Source organism: Pithys albifrons, chromosome 21 (genome assembly GCF_047495875.1).
Source record: "Pithys albifrons albifrons isolate INPA30051 chromosome 21, PitAlb_v1, whole genome shotgun sequence".
Lineage (NCBI taxonomy): Eukaryota > Metazoa > Chordata > Aves > Passeriformes > Thamnophilidae > Pithys > Pithys albifrons.
In genome coordinates, this window is record NC_092478.1 from 8,133,134 (window position 1) to 8,154,269 (window position 21,136).

The following is a 21,136-nucleotide window of genomic DNA, read 5'->3' on the forward strand; positions in this document are numbered from 1 at the left end:
GGCCACTCAGGACAGCAAACCCAGTGCTACTTACCCCCAGGGCAGGAGTAAACCCACTAGTCACAAGTATTAGAGCACTGCAGATCAAGGACCCAAGAGGGAGAAGAGCCATTTTAATGTTCTGTTGTTGCACATCGGAACTGACACACACACTGATTCACAACAAGGCTTCAAAACCACCTGACTTTAAAACCATAAGGTTAAGATTCATCGAAGTTCTATTCTGGACATCAAGCTGCTTTCAGCTGGAATCTGAACTCTTCCCCCTCTCTCCTCCACTGCCCACAATTCTGGGATCAGGGCAAACCCCTGAGCAGAAGAAATGTTGTTTCCTGGATAACCTATCTCAGCCAGGGGCTGTGCTCCAAGCAAGGGATCCCTTCCTGCTTCCTCTAAGTAAGTTCTTAAGAAAACAGAAAAACAAAAGAAAAAAGAAGATCAAGAAAAATACCGAAGGGTTTCAGCACCATTAGTGCAGGAATGATGAGCAAACATGCAACTCATGGGATTAAGGCTTCAGAAAGAAACTGAGCATCCAAAAGCAGAGAGGAAAAGAAACAGCTTAAAAAGACTGACACAAGAAATTCTGGAATGATCAAAGATGACTTTATAAAGTTTTATCTTGACTTCATTCTAAATATACAGAATAAAAAATGGCTTCAGCATTTGACATCAATCACCTCTGATAACACGGTGGGGTTGGAGGGGGTGGCCTTCCCAACGTGCAATGAGTGGGACACAGGGAACCCTGATGGAACAGCCTTACCATGAGGGACATGCAACCGTTTGTATCCAATCTGTACTCAGTTATTTACACTGTGATGGGCTGGAAAGTCATGGAGAAAGCAAAACAGCCACTCTTCAACATGAGGAGTCACCCTCAGGTCAGTGTGCAGTTAACCCAGGAAATGTAGAGTATTAAATCATCCATTTTGGAAGTAATTTGGATGGACAACATTTGTGTTAAAGCCCATTTAACATCCCACTGTCCATCCTGTGCAGTACGACCCAGCCTTGTGAAACGTTTACACCTTACCTTAACATTTACAAGCTTGTCAGTGACACCTTTGCTCTAATATCCAAATTACTTTCAAAAATCAAATAAAAACTTGTTAGAGTTGAAAACCGATGTTAAAAAGTTTTCCCCCGTTTCGAATAACGCTGATTTTTAACCACGTGAAAAACTGTGTCATTTCTGGGGTCTGCCAGGACCCTCCGGGGGGCTGTGGGCCCTCATTTGGTTTTCTCCTCAGAGTACATCTTCTGCTGCAGTCGCTTGGCGTAGCTCTGGGCCATGGAGTTGATAATAGACAAGATAAAGTAACAAACCATGACAATCACCAGCTTCTCAAACATCCAGGAGAGCCAGTTCTCCCCCTGAGGAGACAAACAGAGGGGGAAGATGGAGATCAGCGGCCACACAGTGGAGAATTCTCCATTTTCTGGGGCAAGGGCAGAGCCCGACCATTCCTTATGGCATTTATGGAACCCCGAGGAGAGCCCTGCAGGTCGCTCTGCAGAGCTGCCCTTGGTCCCTGCACAGACAATGCAGGAGGCTTTGCCAAGGGCACTGCCGGGCACATGCCGGGGCCCTGCTCTTTCCCAGGCTGCTCCCAAAGCGATTCATTATTCCCAGTATTGTTTGGTCTTTGCTAACAGTTCAGAGAGTCCCGCATTACCAACCCCTGCCATGTCCCTCGCGAAGAGAACACGGTCAGTGCTTAACAATGGATTTTCCCCAAACTGCACATTATTCATCCTGCGTGACTTCCCGTCGGTCACAGTGACCCCCCGGCCCCACTCGCAGCGCTTGCAGGGCCTCCCTCCCCAGTGGGTGCTGTCACAGGAGGGCAGCAGAGCCCAGCCCAGCCCAGCCCTGCCCTGCCCTGCCCCGGCCCGACCCTCCCGAGCCGCCGCTGCGGCACCAACGGGCACGGGAATACAGAGGAGCCACAGGGATTGCTGTGGAATCCCAGTTAGATCCACGGGCACGGGAATTCAGAGGAGCCACAGGGATTGCTGTGGAATCCCAGTTAGATCCACGGGCACGGGAATTCAGAGGAGCCACAGGGATTGCTGTGGAATCCCAGTTAGATCCACGTTTTTGTCTAAAAACGCCTCAGGATCCCACGGACTTTCATGTTAAAGCCACTCTGTCCCACTGCAAATTCAGGCTAAGTTTTTTGAAATACTTTTTTGGGTATGAAAGGAAGTTTCTGCCCTTTGTATCTGCTCTAAACATTGTAGTTTTCTTTTCCCTTCAAACACTACAGGCTGGGGACTTTATTTCTCTCACTGCCCACTAAGCCTGGCTCCTGAGGCACAGTTTGTGGCCATTTCACAGGTAAATGCAAGGTTTTCCTCCTCAAATTTAATTTTCCGAGCAGGCAGCTAATGCAGACACATGCCACTGGTCTTGCTTGATTCTTTTGCTTATTCTCTAAAGGATTTAAATCCAGTTTCATAAAATTACAGAGTAATTTTTAAATCCAGTTTCAAACAACTACAAAATAACTTTTAAATCCAGTCTCAAACAACTACAGAGTAATTTTTAATTCCCAGGTTGATTTAAAGTGAGATTTTTCTCTGTCCCGGGTCAGTGCAGCTCTTGGTCCAAGAGCCAAGTGCAAAGCCAGGCAGGAAGGGCAGAGTTCTTACCTGTGGGACTCCACTGTCCGACTTGTGGTGGAGTTTTATCCTCTGAGCTTCCAGATATTCTTGAAATGGCTTCTGAAGAGAAGGACCTATACTTGGAATAGCACTGGTGGAAAGTTCATCCCGGAGAACAATACAAAATAGGGAACAAAAAAAAAAGAAAAAAACGTGTTTTTTTTAAACTTACCACTTTACCTAATCAGAGCAAAGTTCAGGCTGAGCTACAGCTCAGAAAGGAACTTGAAGCTACTTGAGAAAACAGAAAACCACGAAATAAAGTAAATTTCATCTTTTGATCTGATGCTTCGGAAGGGACATATTTCCCCAGATCCTCAAAAAGTGCTTAAAAAGCAGCATGTCTGTGAGCAGCAGAGCTGGGAGGAGGGCGCGGAGCCGGAGCCGGAGCTGCGCTGGGCACAGCTCGGAGCAAATGAATGACTTCGGCGAAGCCCCACATTTATCACCAGCAGTTCCTGTAAGAACTGGTTTGAACCGATTAATAAGGAAATGACTTGTGCTTGTGTCATCCCCCGGTTAAAAAAGAACCCGCTCGCCCCGAGCCGTGCCCCTTCCCCGCCGGAGACACCCCCTGCTCCGGGCAAGTCCTTATTAGGACAATCCGTGCGTCATCCCGGCCCCGGGAGCGCGCGGGGACCGCCCCGGGACCGCCCCCGGCGGGGGACAGACGGACACAGGGACACAGGGACAGGGCTGGCACCGCCCCCGGCACGGGGGGGACAGAGGGACAGGGCTGGCACCGGGACAGGGGGGACACAGGGACAGAGGGACAGGGGGACAGAGGGACAGGGCTGGCACCGGGACAGGGGGGACAGGGGCACACAGCGACAGGGGGACAGAGCGACAGAGGAACAGGGGGACACAGGGACAGAGGGACAGGGCTGGCACCGGGACAGGGGGGACACAGGGACAGAGGGACAGGGGGACACAGGGACAGGGGGACACAGGGACAGGGCTGGCACCGGGACAGGGGGGACACAGGGACAGGGCTGGCACCGGGACAGGGGGGACAGGGGGACACAGGGACAGGGCTGGCACCGGGACAGGGGGGACACAAGGACAGAGGGACAGCGACAGGGACAGGCACAGCCCGCGGCGCCGCCCCCGGCACAGGGGGACAGAGGGACACAGGGACAGCGACAGGCACAGGGACAGGGCTGGCACCGCCCCCGGCACTGGATGACAAAGGGACAGAGGGGGCTCGGACCTGCCCCGGGTGGGACAGAGACAGGACTGGCACAGGGACAGCGACAGGATTGGCACAGGGACAGCACTGGCACCGCATGGCCCTGCTCAGCACCGTGTCGTAGGGAACTGGGATTGCTCTCCCACCTCCCCGGGGTGCAGGTGGGAGTGCTGGGCACCTGCGACCTCCCCCCAAATTCCACTGGCCAGACTTCCATGAAACCCCCCCAGGCAGCTTTTCCTCCAATCCATCCACCCTGTTATTTAGCACAAGATCCAAACACCTTTAGCAACGGCCACAACCCTTAAAACTCTCACAAAACTCAAATACTGCACAGAATAAATGACCCCCAAACTCAAATACCGCACAGAATAAATGACCCCAAAACCCAAATATTCCACAGAATAAATTCCCACCAGCCCAGCCTGAGCTGTGCTGGGCACACACACAATCCAAGGAATCCTGAGGCTGCATCCACAACATCCACCACCACTCCTGATTCCACTCCTGACAAACACCACACTTGAAATTCAAAGAGAATGGACATCTGAATTTTTTTTTTAATTTTAAAGCACTCACTACGGTTTCCTACATTTAAGAAGGGCCCTGAATGGCAGAGCTTGTTCTGATTCAGTGAAACAACTGCAGGCACCAAGATCCTCATCTCGTGCACCCAACTGACCATCTCTCTGCCTCTCCCCAGTTATTTTCCTCGCTCTCCCGATTTGACACGATATTCCCTTTGCCAGGCCAAAACCCAATTAAAAAATAACATCCTTCTAATTTTAGAATGTCAGGAAAGGCCCAGAGTGAAGACACAAAGTGCCTCGTTGTGCCACTCGCTGCATTTCCCTCGCCGGGGCCGGGCGAGTGTTTTGAGATTTCCCAGAAAGGGCCCATTTCCCTCATGATTCACCCCCAGGATGATCCAAAGGGGTGAGGAAATTCTGTGCCCGGGCTGGTTACACTGCAGGGGAAGCACAGAGACACTCCAGCCAGTCCCTTCCACATTTTTCCCAGCAGTTTGGTGGCCCAAAGCTGTTTCCAGCCTCTCCCGGGGCTCCGGCACAGTCACGGCTGGGACAGTCCGAGCCCCACTCTGAGCTCTCTTTTGCTTTCTCAACCCATCCTGAAGAGCCACTGCGAGGTCAGAGTTGGCTGTGAAGTCCTGCAGGACTCTGAGGTGAGGGGTTTGCAGAGGAGGGAGGTGGATGATTAACAGAGCAGGGTAAAAACGACTCGGGTCTTACTGAAAACCGAACTCAGCCGGTCCCAAATTAGCACCAAACCCCGAGCAAAGCCATGAAACCCAAACTCGGGGCTTGAACAGCTCCTGATGCACCAACACCAGAATTCCAAATTTTTCTCTTTCCTTTCTTTCCCTTTCTTTCCCTTTTTTCCTTTTTTTCCCCTTTTCTGAGCATGACCATGAATTAAATGCACAACATTAATTTTATTAAAGCTGTTTTGAAGAAGTGCCAGAGCCAGGATGGGAACATTTCAGCTTCTAAAACTCTGCAATTTTTGTACTGAACTGGATTGCAATTTTAATACTCAAAAATATGTCCATAGATTTAAATAAGGAGTCAAGTGAAGCAGAGGCACATCTAGAAAATCCTCAATCCACAGTGCTAGGAATGAAACCCCTGAAATCCCATTCCAGCAGGACAGTACTGGTTATTTGTGCTTTTTGACAAAATTAAACCATTTAATCACCTGGTGTCACCTGGTATCCAAATGTAGGTATAACCTTAGATTTAAAAGTGTTAAAAATCAGTTTTCCTTTAATATAACTCCAAATAATGAGTGCTTTGTCCCTGCTTTGTCCCATCACTTCTCAGGGATGGAGGGGGAAGACTCGGGGACAAACTGCACAACGAGGCTCAGCCACAACTTTGGAGCCTCTTCTTGCCAACACAAAACCTCCAACCTGCTGCTAAAAACGGGGAGACTGAAAGGGCTGCAATCCAGGGAAAAGCAGGAATTCCCTCCTGGCACTGTTGTTAGCAAAGTTTGCAGGATGTTCTCCTGGAGGAGCTGGGAATTCTCTCCTGAAAACACCATTTCCTTCACAAACAGAGCCTGGCAAAGTTTTAGCAGAAGACTCACAAAAAATGCTTTGGAAATTTTTTCTTTCTTTTTTTTTTTTGGGAAAAAATCCCACTGAATAAATTCTTATTCAGGAGAAATTTTAATTTTAATTCAGGAAAAGTTTTTAGAAACTCAGGTTTTGGGTTAATTAATTCTGATTCTCTGCTAAAATTAAATGTTTCACAAGGAGTTGAAACCGGGAACAAACTCCCAGAAAGTGGCACCAGCCTTTGGAACAACCCAAATTCACTAAAATTAGAACATTTCAGTCAAAAACACACTTGCATTCTAACACTGAAAGCTAAATATCCATGAGATTCTGATTCACTGAAAAACTGCTGCAGCCTGTTCTGGGATTTGTAATTAAATTACCTGGTACTTGCAATTAAGTAAATGCTTCGTTTTCAACTCAGAGCTACAATTTCAATCCCAATGAAAAATTCCAAAGCTGTTTTTCCAAGAAATAAACCAAAACCTTCCCATCCATTGGAGGCACCACATTACGGAGACTCAGAAAGGAGCTTTAGGATCATTAAAAAACGACACCAAGTGCCTGGTTCTGACTCCTGAAACTGCCATTCCAGGCAAGCAAAAATGTGTTTGAAAATACACAATTTATTAATTTGCTTTTCCAGGAGTGACTGTTGATGGTCAGGAGGTGGGAGGAAAGATTTGGGGGGACTGAAATCTTTTTAGCAGGACCTTTGGAACTCCAGGGAGGAGTTTTCTCAAAGGATGAAGCACCAAAGCCAGAGGAGAAAAACTGTATTTTCCCTGTGCCGGCTTAACAAAAAGAAAGAATTTATTTGATATTCCAGTCAGATGCATTTTACTAATATTAAAAATACTTATTTAATACCATTTAATCATGATATTTCCTCTTTTGAAAGGCATAATTTTCACCTGACAGGATCTTTAGGAGTAGAGGTTGCTCTTGAACTCCTGAAATCTCTTCCCCTGTGCTTGGAGAGGTTGGGAACCCTCAGGGAATTAATTCCAAGCTGTGCTAATGCTCAAGGCTCTGAAAATGCTGCATTTCAGTATCACCAACATCTCCCTAAAAATCCAGCACAGACAGCCCCATTTGGGAGAGAAAGTTCCCGTCTTGTAAAAACCCTCGTGGCTTTTTGCCCACTTTTCCAGAGAGAAATGTCAGAATTCACGAATATTCTCCAGACAAAGGAGCTGCCACTGCAGCCCCATGTTTAGGAACGTTCACACGGGGGTTTCTCTGCTAATTAGAGTTTTTAAGAGGCTCGAACAGCGAGCGATGATGAAGCAGCTGATTAACTCTGAGCTGTTCGGAAACTCCGTTTGTTCTGATGGAAATTAAACACAAAGAGGGAATTCGGTGCATCCCTGAGTGTGCCAGCCTGTCCAGCAGCTCTGGGAGTGCCTGGGATCCAGCCCCATGGCAGCTGATTTCATCCTGGCAGTGATACCCTGGGGGTTGGCCCCCGGCCCCGCACAGCCCCTGCCCTCCTGCAGCCCCCAGGGATTGTCCTGCCACAAAACCGGGACACAGAGGGATGTGCCAGAGGCAGGAGGTGGACCGGGCTGGACTTTGCCCTCCCTGCACCTTCAACTCTTTGGAAGGATCGATTCAAAGCAGACCATGGACAGCCAGGCCAGGGGGCAAGGCCAAGGCTTTCCCCTTCCCAACAGCTGGGCCAAATATCACCAACCCATCCCATCCAGGGCCATTCACTGATTCACTCCCATTTCTCCAGGACAGAAACAAACCCCTCCTGCAGCTCCAAGGCAGTAAAACCTCAGGCAGAGGCACCGAACTGGGTGCTTTGGGCCACCCCTCCCTGAGAGGTATCGACGTTTGATAAACCACTGACAAAGCAGCTCCAGCAGAGCTATTTCTGTGCCCCTGGACAATCAGCAAAGCTGATTCATTTGCATAACGTGCTCCCTCTGTCTGAACAGAGCACCTTTCTTCCCCCAGCTTATCTGAGCCCTCAATGGTTAATTTTTTTCCAGACAGTGATCTAAACAGGCTCAACGGTTAGTATTTTAATGAGCTGTCATTTCCTGTGCTGATAAAGATTCTCACAGTATTTAAACCATCCACTTCCCCGAGGCTCCACCACCAGCAGGACCTGCAGTGACTCACCGGGGCTGGGCCTGACTCAGCCCTGGGGCTGGGGCTGCCCGGGACGGGACCGGCTCAGGGACACCTGGGGCTGGGCAACCTGGGGCTGGGGCTGGGCAACCTGGGGCTGGCTTAGGGAAACCTGGGGCTGGCTGAGGGAAACCCAAACCTGGCTTAGGGAAACCTGGGGCTGGGAAACCTGGACCTGGCTTAGGGAAACTTGGGGCTGGGAAACCAGGACCCGGCTTAGGGAAACCTGGGGCTGGCTCAGGGAAACCTGGACCTGGGTTAGGGAAACCCAGACCTGGCTTAGGGAAACCAGAGCTAGCTTAGGGAAACCTGGACCCACTTTAGGGAAATCTAGGGATGCCCAGACCTGGACCCAGCTTAGGGAAACCCAAACCCTGGCTCAGGGAAACCCAGGAGCTGGAGCTGCCCCAAACCTGGAGCTGGGTTGCCCCAAACCTGGAGCTGGAGCACTCAAACCTGGCTCAGGCAGAGCCCTCCCAGCCAGCCCTGGCTCCCAGGAGCCATTCCAGCTCCCAGCAGCACCCCTGGGCCTGGGCACACTCTGGTCTGAGCTGTCCACCTGCACTCAGGGCACCAAAGCTGCACAAAATAAACCTGGTTTATGGGCAGGACCAGCAGAGACCTCTGGGGTTAAAAGGCTCCTGGGCAGATCCGTTTCCTTCCGGAGATGGAGGCAGGAGCCTAAAGGTTCTCCCAGCTGAGCCCAGCCCTGCAGGGCTCCTTCCTTGGGACATTCTGTGAAACCAATCCTTTCAAAATAGAACTGCCCCATCCCTGTCCCCAGCTCTGCTCTCCTGTGCCCTGTGTGAGGCACTTCTGGCCTTCCAGAGCTGTGCTTGGCTCCCAAATCCCAGGGAATCAAAGCCAGGACAAGGGATTTCTGATGCAGCCCTTGATCCCTCCTTGACTCGTGCTCTCAAGAAATAACCTAAACCTGAACTGTAAATTATTTTTGATTAAAAAAACCCAGCCATCCTCAAAACAACTTCCCAGTTCCATCAGTCCCCATCACACCTCACCTGGGGGGAAGGAATTACACTTTGAGGGTCACACTCACTGGTCAAAATCCATGGAAGTGGCAAAGTTTTGGATGCATTTTACTCCATCCAAACTTCACATGAGTTCATTGACTCAGTTAATGAACTGAATAGTTGAGTTAGAGGTGGTGGCTGCCCCATCCCTGGAGTGTGCCAGGCCAGGTTGGACAGGGCTTGGAGAAACCTGGGGTAGTGGCAGGGGTGGGACTGGATGAGCTTTGTGGTCCCTTCCCACCCAAAGCTCTCTGGGATTCTGATTTCCCAGAGGTAAATGGTGGGATTTCTCCCAGAGGGACATGGCCATGGCACTTGCCATGAATCCCACACGCTCCAGAAATTGGCTATGAATGTTTTGTGTGTCTGCTGCAGTTCTGGAGTTCACAAAACACCAACTGAGCAGCCTGAATTAAATTTTTTTTTTCTGAACATTTAACCAGAATGGATGGCAATGGTTTTGTGGATGGTTTGTGCTTTGAGAATTATTTCTTTAGTAGTTTTCTGGGAATTCTTAATCCACATTTAAAACTGCCACTTCCAGGAAAACATCATTGTGCCTAAAAGCACTTTGCTCAGTGTGAGTTCACAACCAGCTCTGCAGCTGTAGGTGAAAAAAAGCAAAGCAAGGCCTGGAGAGCCAAAACAAAACCCACAAGATACAAGAATTAAAGATCTGACACGGGCTGGGTCTGGCCTAAAAGCAGCACCCAAAAGTGCTTCCCAGGGGTGAGGGCAAATCCAGCTGTTGTGAAGCAGCAGGAGACAGACCTGCCCCTGCAGGAGGGCTGGGAAGGGAGCACAGGCAGGAACAGGATCCTCTCCCGAGGAACAGGATCCTCTCCCGACACAGCCACGAGCAAACCAGAGCAGGAGTTTGATTCCAGGAATTCCCAGCCCAGGAGGCTCCAGCAGCTCCACCTGGCACTGCCAGCTCGCTGTGCCCCCGCAGGTTTTGCTGCCACCACCCACCCCTGGAGCATCCCCCAAAAACGCTGAGGGGTTTCAAATGCTCTGTAAACAGCTCCTTTATTTCCTGCCACGTTCTCCCTCCTTTATTTAATTAATCTGGGGAGTGTTTTATGATCTGTTTGGACGCAGAGCCAGCCAGAGCTGTAAGATCACATTACCCTGAGTGCTCTGGGACTGTCAGTGGCACAACAAAACCTCCCGAGCAGGGGCTGCACAGGAACCATTTCTGCTTTTCCACTAAAAATCACAGAATTATCAAGAAACTCTCCCAGGCTTATAAAATCAAACATTCTCAGACTTTATCTCATGACCTAATCTTCTGTCTAAGTTTTTTATATATAGTAATTTGTCCATTATTTTCAGGTATTGTGCTCAGATATTTCCCATTGTGTAGGAGCAACATCCCAGGCAAAGAAAGCCTGAAGTGGAATTTGATTAAAATAAAGTTACTGACCATTAAATAGAACTCTACTCGAATTTAATAACAGGGTTCTTAATGCAAGGTATTGTTTAACATGTTTCCTATTCCCTCTAACACAGATTGATGAGGTAATGCCAGCAGACAGCTTGGGAAAAGTCAAGGATACTGGGACATTCCAAAAATCTTACTGTCTCCCAGGAACATTTTTTAACTCTGACATCAGCCCTCCAATAAACCCCAAATGCAGCAGAGCTCCTGTGAATGCACTCGAAGTAATTCAGTGCAAAATTATCTCCAAGACAGATGAAGTAGGAAAAAACTACCAGTTTTGGCTCCAAGATCCTCAGGAGAGAAAATCCTTGGAATTACCTGGGCTGGTGCAGATCAAACTGTCTGGTGTGATTGATACTGAGAAAAACTCCTGGTGGCTCAAAGGAGCCACATTTCTCTCTCTCTCTCTCTCTCTCTTTGTTTTTTAATAACATTCAAAGCAACAAATTAATATTGAAGTTTGGTACAAAAGAGACCAGAAGATCAAGAATAATAAAGTCGGGATTAATGAAATTCCCTACAAGTTTGTTCTGACACTCCTTTCCTTTGTACAGCACCACTGCTTGGAGCTCAGGTATTTTAAAAGGAATTGTTTCCAGACATTCCTCCCCTGAAACTGTTCTTGAGAGAGTGGATTTGGGGATTTTATGTGAAAATAGTTGTTATAGTTTGGGCAGCAAAGTGCCAATCAATTTGTCCCATGGAACAAACCTTGGGAGAGTGGAAACACCTCAGAAATTTAGTTTATGGATTTATGTGGGATTGGATTAGATTGGAATGGGTTCCATGCAGTTAATAAAGAAACACAGAGCACAACAAACCCCCAAACTCCACAACAATCCCACTTTCTATTTACATGTTAAAGACTCCCATTCAGAGCCCCCTTCCTGCCCCACTGGCACAGCAGGAACACAAAACTCCTGTGACAACCCAAGGGAATTCTGGATGGAACCCACACGGTCTGACCCAGCTGCCCACCTTTAAATTAATTAAGTTGCATCCTTGGTTGGCATCCAAGCCTTGTAGGAAACTCCCGCGTGGTTTGATATTATTTGCTGGATTACCAGGCAGGGAATGGGATAAAATGGCACAGAATTCCATGACTGGACAGGTAAATATGAAGCAAAACCAGCAGTTCATCATCCCTGCTCAAGCTGCTTTCTCTGTTTGCCCCCCTGGCTGTTCTAGCTGGGGTTTGCTTGGGTTTCTTGCTTTAAACTGAGATTTGAACTTTAAAAAATAAATCAGTAATCAATCACCAGAGAACTCAGCAAAGAAAAAAGAAACCTCAAAATCAAAACAGTTTATCCCCTGAAAACTGTAATTTCTACCAAATGTAGCAGAGTGGAGATCAACCCCTGCACAGCCAATTTCTCATGCTGATGTTTTATGAGGGATTTAATATTGTAAATGTCTAACAGCTGGAATTATGGAGGATGTTTATTGTCCCATTGGAACACTGCCTAAAATCCCAGGGGTTTAATACAGAACGATGCAATTCTTTTATTTTATCGATGAATATCATAGATATGAGTCTCGATGAATATCATAGACAAAATACATGCCTATAATATAATATATCAATAATATAAGTTATAAATATTATAGAACTCTGTAGGATATATTAATTTTCTACACAAAGCCTCACTTTCAGCCCCAGGTCACACTTCAACACTGCAGAGAGTCCCTGAAAAGGGGAGTGCAGGGAGGGCTGTCCCCCATTCCTGGGGGAGCTTTCCCTGTGGCTCCCCCAGCCCCTCTGGAAGGGCTGCAGGGGAGACCTGAACCTGTGTGGGCAAAGCCTGCAGGGCCGCTCCAGCTAATGAGGGAGGTGTTAATGACTCACCCGATGAGGGCCACCATCTGCTCCACGATGTGTTTGCTGAAGGTGATGATGACGAAGAGTTTCTGCAGGGGGGAAAGCACCGGTTGGACACACAGGGATGGAGGGGCAGGGGTAGAGCTCCCTCCCCAGCAGCTCCCGCAGCTCCCCCTGCTCCTGTCCCACCCCTCAGTGTTCGGTATCCCCTCACAAAGCTGTCCCTTCAGCCCTCTGTGTCCCCCCAGATTCCTCCCCTTGTTTCCACAGCCTGTTCCCGAGGCCTCCCCAAACCCACATTCCCAGAAGCTGGAGGTCACTTTGCTCCATCAACAATGTTTTAAAGGAAACGTTCAGGTCCCCTCACACAAACACAGGACTGAGGAGCACAGAAGTGGAAGATGATACATCTCAGTCCCCAGGTTCGTGTGGCTCAGACAGAAACACTCAGTGAAGGACAAAGGAAGAGCCTTTGGGCACCTGTGGGACTGTCACTGTGCTAAAACAGACCACTGGGAACGGAGGAATTCCAGTTAAGAACTCCTGTGACACAGCTTATTTTGCAGCAAATCCCAATGTCTGTGATTTTACCACTCCCTTCTCCTCTCAAAGCAGTTCCATGTTGCTAAAACAGCCTTTGCTACTTCCACGTGTGTCCTGTTTGACATCAGAGTGAGCAAACTGTGAGCAGAGGAGGGTACACACAGTTCCCACAGTCTCCCTGGACCCATTTGAGCCTGACCTAAGGCTGATCTAAGCTGTTCTTCCTAGGCTGGAAACAGGGGATGTGACTCCCAGCAAAGGATGCCGAGGCTGGAGGAAGGGGCCAGTTCAAAGCAGCCACTGCCCAGTCAGTGCTTCCTGTCTGCACAACAGCTCATGAAAGGCCTTTTCCATGACTCTCACATTTCCCAGATTCCAAGTGCAGCCAGATCACTCCGAAAATCAAGGCTATTGCACAAGAGTGTGCTTGAAAAGGAGAATTCTAATAGCTGGGCCTCTTACAAAATCAGATGATTTACCAACTGCCCGAGACACTGGGAAATGGTTTTTGCCTTCCATGTGATCTGTGAGGAGCACTGTGGGTTGCACTACAAACACTGAGCAGGGCAATTACAGTCATAAAGGGAATATTGATCAAATGCTGCTTCACTTTCCTGTGCTGCCAGAACACACCCCAACAGCCCTCAGATTTAAAACCAGAAGAATTCAGAAAACACAAAAATAAATGTGGAGAAAAAGCTGTTCTGTTACAGTAAATGAAAGAATTTCCAAATCTATTTGTTGTTTTCTGTTTAAGGACTGGGCAAAGTAAAATATCCATTTGCAAAATGATGGGAAGAAAAAAGCTGAAGATTGAAATCTGTGCAGGGCACAAGAACGATTTGAAAGCAGCTTGGTGAGGTTATTACAGGAGTAATTTCATACTGAGAGATTCTGCTTTTTAATGTGGTGACAGCAAAGATTTCCAAACAACAGAGGTACAGGCACTGAGCAGTGCCCAAAATCCCAAAACATCCCAAACAGAGGGAACAGTTCCTGATCCAGCACCGACCACACCAGGAGCATCCCCAGGGAACCAAAACTCAGCTCCCTTTGCACAAAATGGTGACAGTTTTAAAAGGAAAACTGGACATTTTTGAATCTGATTGTCAAATTCAGCCCCTCGGGCTGTGAGCAAGAAAACATCCCATCAGACCCAGCCCCGTGGGGGTCAGGACACCAGAGCACAGCCCCTGCCCAAGGCTGTGGGTGCAGAGCCTGGGCTGGGCTGGGAATGGGCTGGGCTGGGCTGAGCTGAGTTGGGCCAGACTGGGATGGGATGGGAGGGGATGGGATGGGATGGGATGGGATGGGCTGGACTAGGCTGAGCTGGACTGGGCTGAGCTGAGTTGGACCAGACTGGACTGAGCTGGACTGGGCTGGGCTGGGACTGGGCTGAGCTGGAATGGGCTGGGCTGGGCTGGGCTGAGCTGGGTGGCCCTGCAGGGCTCAGAGCACTGGGGCTTCCTCTGTAGGTTCATCTGAGCTAAAAGAGCCTTTAAAAGAGCCTTTAAAAGAGCCTTTGAAAGAGCCCTTAAAAGCACTGCCAGGCCTGAAATGGGTGTCACTCCCGAAGTGGGTGTCACTCCTGACATCAGTGCAGTTCCCGAAAGGGGGGTCACTCCCAAACAGTGGGTTCGCCCCGAGCTGAGCCCTGCCGGGCTGGGAAGAGCCACAGGTACATAAACACCTCGGTCAAGCACCCATTTCCTGGCTGTTGGCAGGAGCTCGGCAGGAGCTCGTTACTGCGGGGCCATAAATTACTCAGCCTCAGCAGCCCAGCAGAGCCTTTACTGTAAAGCCCTTGCACCAAATTAATTTCCATTACTTCAGCACGGGCAGGGAGACTCCACAGCTCCTTAGGAAGTAACCACAGGGCAAGAGTAAAAGAATAATAAAGTCTCTCCCCTCCCAGGCCCGAGGGAGGGGCAGCACTTGCCTGGATGTGCATCTTGATCACGGCTTTGCCAATCAAGGTGGCCCCGAAGAAGGTCCAGAAGGGCACGAGAAAGTGGCCACAAGTGATCCCAGCCAGGTCGAACAGGGGGTTTGGGATCTGTGGAGGGCAAAGAAAGAGGGTGAGGGATTGCTGAAATGAACAAGAACACAACTGGCCTGGAGACTGAACACTGAGCAGTTCCTTCTGCAGCTTGATCCAGAACTCCTGTGTCTTGACAGCTACGAAAATGTGCCTGTCCCACCACCCCAGTCTCTGGGAATCAGTTCCATCATGGCCCAGACAGTCCCATTCTCATGGTCCCTCCTTGCCCCTGGATTCTGAAAAAAGCCAACGAAAAGTTTTCCATGTGAAATGCACAGAAACCACAGCAAAGTCATTTGGAGTGATTTATCAAACTTTCTCCCTGACAAGCACATCACTCTTGGAAGCCAGTGCTCCAACTGAGCCCCAGCAACTCCCAGCTGAGAAACTACATTAAAAACGGGCATTTATAGTCATATGTATCCAGTTTAAAAGCACTGATTAGATTTTATGAAGCATATGCATTTCATTTAAAATTAAAAGAATTTTTATCATTATTAAACTGTTGGCTTGACTTTTGGTATTGTGATACTATCTGTAAAATATTTTTGAAACGAAACCAAGAAAATATCCAAATTCCAACCTTTCAGCCTGCAGTAATGGGGCAGAGTGTCTGAGGAGGGGGTGTGTAATCACAGGAGCAACGTGTAATAAACTGCAGGACTGCTGGTGTTTGGTTACATGAATAAAGAAATAAAGAGTGAAGATGGTAAAGAATGGAAGATAACAACTCTGCACCTGACTGGCTGGAGAACTGCAGTGTGTGAGGGGCTGGGCAGAGCTGTTCAGACCAACAGGGCAGAGTGAGGAGCACCCACAGAGCAGCTGGAACGTGGGCAGGCTGCTCCTCACAGGGAGCTGCTCCTGGGGCAGCTGCTCTGGGCACAGGGGCTGGCCAGTGATTGACTCACTCCCTGCCAGCTCCGCTCCAGGATGTGCCTGCCTAGGTGGTGTGAGGGGGTTGGGGAGCTCACTGAGGGTCTCGGTGCTCTGGGCAGGGGGCTGTGGTGCCATCACTGCATGAACAACATGGTGAGAGGCTCCTCAAGGCCCTCAGAGGGTGGTCCTGTGCTTGTTTTTGAAAACACACACACACACAGTGCTGGAAGTTGCCAAAAAAAGCCCACAAAGCCAGGAGGGCAAATTGTCACAAGTCACAGTGAGGAACTGCAGGGCTGGTTCTTGCTTTACCCCTTCCCCAGAGCTGCCTTTCCACAGGAACAAGCTCCAGAAAATACCATGGCTTCCCTACTGCCACTAAACAACACCCCAGTCCCTTGACTTCACTGGCTGAACTTGCACAGGTTGACATTCAGTTTGGTGGTGTTTTCATAGAGCATCCAGAAGGCACCACTTGACACACAACCCACAGCAGGGACAGGCACTGCCACTCCCTGAGCAAGTTCTCCAGTCATGAAAAATACACCAGAGAAAATCCTGCTTACAATCCAGAAGGAAGATCCCAGTTCTAAGTGAAGGAGAGCCCTTCCAGCAGCAAGAAGTAAGAGAAGCCTTGGGGCAAGGAGCACAGCTGGGGGGCTGCCTCCCTTCCTCACCCCCAGGTGCCACACGTGCCCAGCTCTGAATCCCTGCTCTCCCCCTGCCTCTGCCACATTTCACCTCTCCCTTTCCACAGCTGCTCCCCAGTTACTCTGTAAACACAGTGACAAATCCCGCAGTGTATCCGGTGGTGATGGCTCCTCATCCCTTCCCCACCCCGGCCGGAGCTCAGGGACTGGGCAGGAGTGGGGAAGGAGCTGAGCAAATGTTTAAGAATTGCTAAGCAGGAACTACAGAGAGTTTATACGTCACCTCTCATGTTTACCAGCTCCTTCCTCACGTTCTCCAGTTATCCCCACACTCCTTGTGCAGCCACCCCAGGAAGTCATCCCTGCACTGTGCTGGTCACTGGGAGGTCCCACAGGTGGCAGGGATGTCCCACAGGTGATAGGGATGTCTCAAAGGTGACGGGGGTGTCCCACAGGCAACGGGGATATCTCACAGGTCACAGGGACATCCCACAGGTGACAGATGTCCTACGGGTGACAGGGATGTCCCACAGGTCATAGGGACATCCCACAGGTGACAGAGATGTCCCACAGGTGACAGGGACATCCCACAGGTCACAGGGCTGTCCCACAGGTGACAGGGATGTCCCACAGGTCACAGGGCTGTCCCACAGGTGACAGGGATGTCCCACAGGTGACAGGGAGATCCCACAGGTGACAGGGACGTCCCACAGGTGACAGGGATGTTCCACAGGTCCCTGAGTCAGGGGAGGGAAGGAGCAGCCTCAGACTTCCAGGCTGGGAAGGTTTAGGAGCAGCCTGTGACTTACAGCCTCAGTCTAAACATTAAGGTTGTTCAAAACAGCAGCAACCACATCAACTCCTCCCAGCTAACACAGGGTGCCTACACATCTGAGCAGCACTTGGTGTTGTCATCTCTACAATTTGGGAAACCAGGACATGCTGGCCAAGTGTGGAATGAACACCTCACCCTAAAGCCATGCTTGTCCCACAGGAATGGGATGTGGGGCCTGCCCTTCCCCCTTCCCTGCAATCCCACCCCACAGCCGGTGTGGGCACACCCCAAGGCACACCCCCCACCAGGCTGTATTGGGCTTCCAGAGGGACATTTACACCTCACAGAGCCACAGAATATGCTCATTTGGAAGGGACCCATCAGGATCACTGAGTCCCCCAGGACACCCAAAAATCACACCATGGGTCTGAGGGCATTGTCCAAACGCTGCTTAAACTCAGCCCACTCAAACCTCAAACAGTTCAGTATTTCTCTGCTCTGAAAGAACAGTTTTATCCCACTTAAACACTGGGGCACCATCACTGGGGGTGCTCACACCACCTCCTGCTCGGAGAGAAAATCAGCTACAGGCAGTTGGTAGCTCAACATTTGCTTCCTCCTCCTGCCCTCTCTGGGTCCTAAAGGCCCAAGAAGCAGATTTAGGATGGCAATGGATGCACACCCTAATCAGGAGGTTTTCCACTCTTCAATCCATGAGTACCTCTGGATCTGAGGGTGCCAAGCACCGTAAGCTTGTACATGAACACCTGAAGAAATCCCACCAGGGTTCCAGCAGATTCCACAGGCAGTCCCACACCTTCTGCTGCCTGTTGGCAGCTGAAACAGGGGCTGGGAAGGTCCCACGGGATCCCTGGCAATGGGAATATGGTTGGACCTGCTGGTTCTCCACTGCCACAGAGCACCTGGCAGAGACTGGGCTCAGCACCAACCCAGGGAACACTCCTGAGCTGAAACAGGGACACAGAAACTGCTGGAATTCTAAGAACGTCTTGTAGGTTTTCCTTGCTGTGACAAACCTTTGGCAACTTCAGTGAACTGACCTGTTTTTCCAGGTTTCCCCACTCCAGGCTGAACTATAGAATTAATGGATCAATCTTTTGAAAAAGATAAGGCACTGTTGCTGCACCTTTGGTTTTTTTAATGGATTAAAAAGGAAACAGAACTCTCCCAAACTCCTCACCTTCCAGGGAGAACCAGTGCCACCAGCCCAGTGGGGCAGTGGAAGGAGGGGATAATAAATCAGCTGTGCTTTTATGCAGAATTCCCTGTGTTTGGTGCTGATCCAGGCCTGGGGTTTCTCCATGTCCTTGTCCCTGCCAGTCCCACGATGATGAGAGGAAGCTCAGGGGAGACCTTCTCACTCTCTACAACTCCCTGAAAGGAGGTTGTAGCCAGGTGGGGGTCGGTCTCTTCTCTCAGGCAACCAACAGTAGGACAAGAGGGCAGGGGCTTGAGCTCTGCCAGGGGAGGTTTAGGTTGGATATCAGGAAGAAATTCTTTCCAGAGAGAGTGCTCAGGCATTGGAATGGGCTGTCCAGAGAGGGGGTGGATTCCCCATCCCTGGAGGTTTTTAAGGTGAGACTGGACGTGGCACTGAGTGCCATGATCTGGTGATCACAGTGGGGTTGGATGAAGGGTTGGACTTGATGATCTCAGAGGTCTCCTCCAACTCAACTGATTCTATGATTCTATAATCCCATTTTTCTGAGCACCACAGAGGGCACAGGGCCAGCAAACCACCTATGCCATGGGCACCTCCTCAGCCTGTGCCCACACAACCCTCTGCCCCACACACCCCTCTGCCCCCACACCCCTCTCTGACTCACAGACGCCTCTGCCCCACACACCCCTCTCTGCCCCACACACCCCTCTGCCCCTCACACCCCTCTGCCCCTCACACCCCTCTGCCCCTCACACCCCTCTCTGCCCCCACACACCCCTCTCTGCCCCACACACCCCTCTGCCCCTCACACCCCTCTGCCCCTCACACCCCTCTGCCCCACACACCCCTCTCTGCCCACACCAACTCACCGATGCACATGCCAAGATCCCGAAGAATCCCACCTTCTGCACCAGGTTCTGCACAGCCACTTTGGCTCGGGAAGCAAAGTCCTGAAGGGAGGAAAACACAGGATTCATGAGGCAAATCCCACAGGGAGGTGATTCCCTTCTCCTCCTGCCTTTGGGGTTCCCTCACCGGGAGTTGGGAGACATTTTAAGGCAGAAAGGCCAGTTTGAAACTGTGCACGGAGGGGACAGAGGGACATTCCCAGAGCTCAGGTTGGAAATGTGGCCACCCCCATGCCCTGAGCTTTGCCTTCCAAACCTCTGCCAGGGGCACAGCTCACACCGCCATGGAAATCTGTTTTCCAGCCTTTATTTCCCCGTATCTCTGAAGTGTCAGTGCTGCTTATCCCTGACACGCAGGGGAGCAAATTCCTTCAGTGCATTTACAGCCTTACAAAGGTACTTTCTCACAACAACCCCTTGATTTCCCTGGATCTGCTCCCTCAAACCCAGGACCTCCATCCAAGCACCATTAAAATCCATGAAGTTGGACCTGAAAGACCTTCAGAGCCAGGAAGGTGCAGCCCCTCCCTGTGCCCTGCTCAGATCCTGCTGCTGCTCTGCCTTGGGAGCAGAACTTCCCTCCAAATGGACCAAATCCCCCCAAAACCCAAAGTAAAGACTCCCACAAGCACTTTATTTAAATGTCAGAAGTGAATTTACAAGAGAATAAAATCATTTTGAAGCAAAACTGTGCAGAAACTGAAAAGGGTCAGGAAATCCCTGTTCGGGTTTGGCCCCAGCAGGGACAGAAAGATGGGAATCTTTGGGAATAGCAAACATTAAAAAATAATTAGTAATTCCTATTTAAAAACCTACAAATTGACAATAAAAAGCTGATTTTTCAGGAGCAATGTGATAAATCACAGATTGACACTTTGTAGAAAACTATCAAATAAATTAAAAAGGAAATTACTCAGTAATTAATGATGGTCTAAATTCCACATTTTAGTGCTGAATTGCAGCATTTAGAACATCATTAATTATTGATTAAAGCACCAACAGGATAATCCAGAAAATTTAAATTGATGTAGTTTTAACTTTGTTAGAGTTCTGCTGAAACCTTCAATCCTGCACACCAGTGCAAGAAAACTACAATTATTTGACAAAATTCTTGCATATTATTTAAATTATAGAGTATTATAAATTATAGTTATAGAATTGACATAATTTTCTGTGGCTGATTTAAAAAAAAAATAAATCTGTGATAAAGACATTTTCTTCTATTTCAAGCAGTAGCTTTTCTCCATTACTGTGCTTTAAAATAGTTACATTCTCAAATTTAAATTTTTTTTTAAAAATAAAATTAATTGAGTCAGAATAATTGTATTAATTATTCTTAATGTCTGGGAAAATAAACCAAATTAAAACAAAACCAAATTAAAACTGAAAGCAAAATGCCAAATAAGTGAGATTTACTAATTATTGCAGTGGGATGTTTTAGTTTTAAGGAGGATAAAAAAGGCTCTAAAATATTAAAATAAGGGTGAATTTTCTCCCTTGACCAGGAGTTCCACCTTGGGGTCCTGATGGGCACATGAAGAGATGGAATATTCCCTTTGTGGGAAAATTGTTCCTGGTATTCCCTTTCTAATGTTTCTAATACTCTGTTCTACTGATTTCCACAGAAATTGGAAATAAACTCTCTAGCAAATTACCAGTAAACTAATGCTTTAATTTTAATCAAATATATTATTATAATTATATATATTGTGACTATTAACTCAGGGCAAGCTCAGTGCACCATTTTAATCAAATTTCTTAAAAAGAAGCAGCTTCTCCTCA

At 48.9% G+C, this 21,136-nt stretch overlaps 1 protein-coding gene across 2 annotated transcripts in view; it reads right to left on the bottom strand.

Moving 5' to 3' along the window:
• Nucleotides 1-584: 584 nt before the first annotated feature.
• VMP1 (vacuole membrane protein 1) overlaps nt 585-21,136 on the bottom strand; it is a 63,027-nt gene continuing 42,475 nt past the window's right edge. For both annotated transcript variants that reach the window (XM_071574765.1, XM_071574766.1), the window contains 5 exons: nt 19,316-19,396; nt 14,858-14,974; nt 12,403-12,464; nt 2,659-2,761; nt 585-1,377 (listed from right to left, as the gene is read on the bottom strand). In XM_071574765.1, the coding sequence (XP_071430866.1) occupies nt 1,234-1,377; nt 2,659-2,761; nt 12,403-12,464; nt 14,858-14,974; nt 19,316-19,396 (507 nt within the window). In that variant the 3' untranslated portion in view covers nt 585-1,233. The remainder of the gene's footprint in view (nt 1,378-2,658; nt 2,762-12,402; nt 12,465-14,857; nt 14,975-19,315; nt 19,397-21,136) is intronic.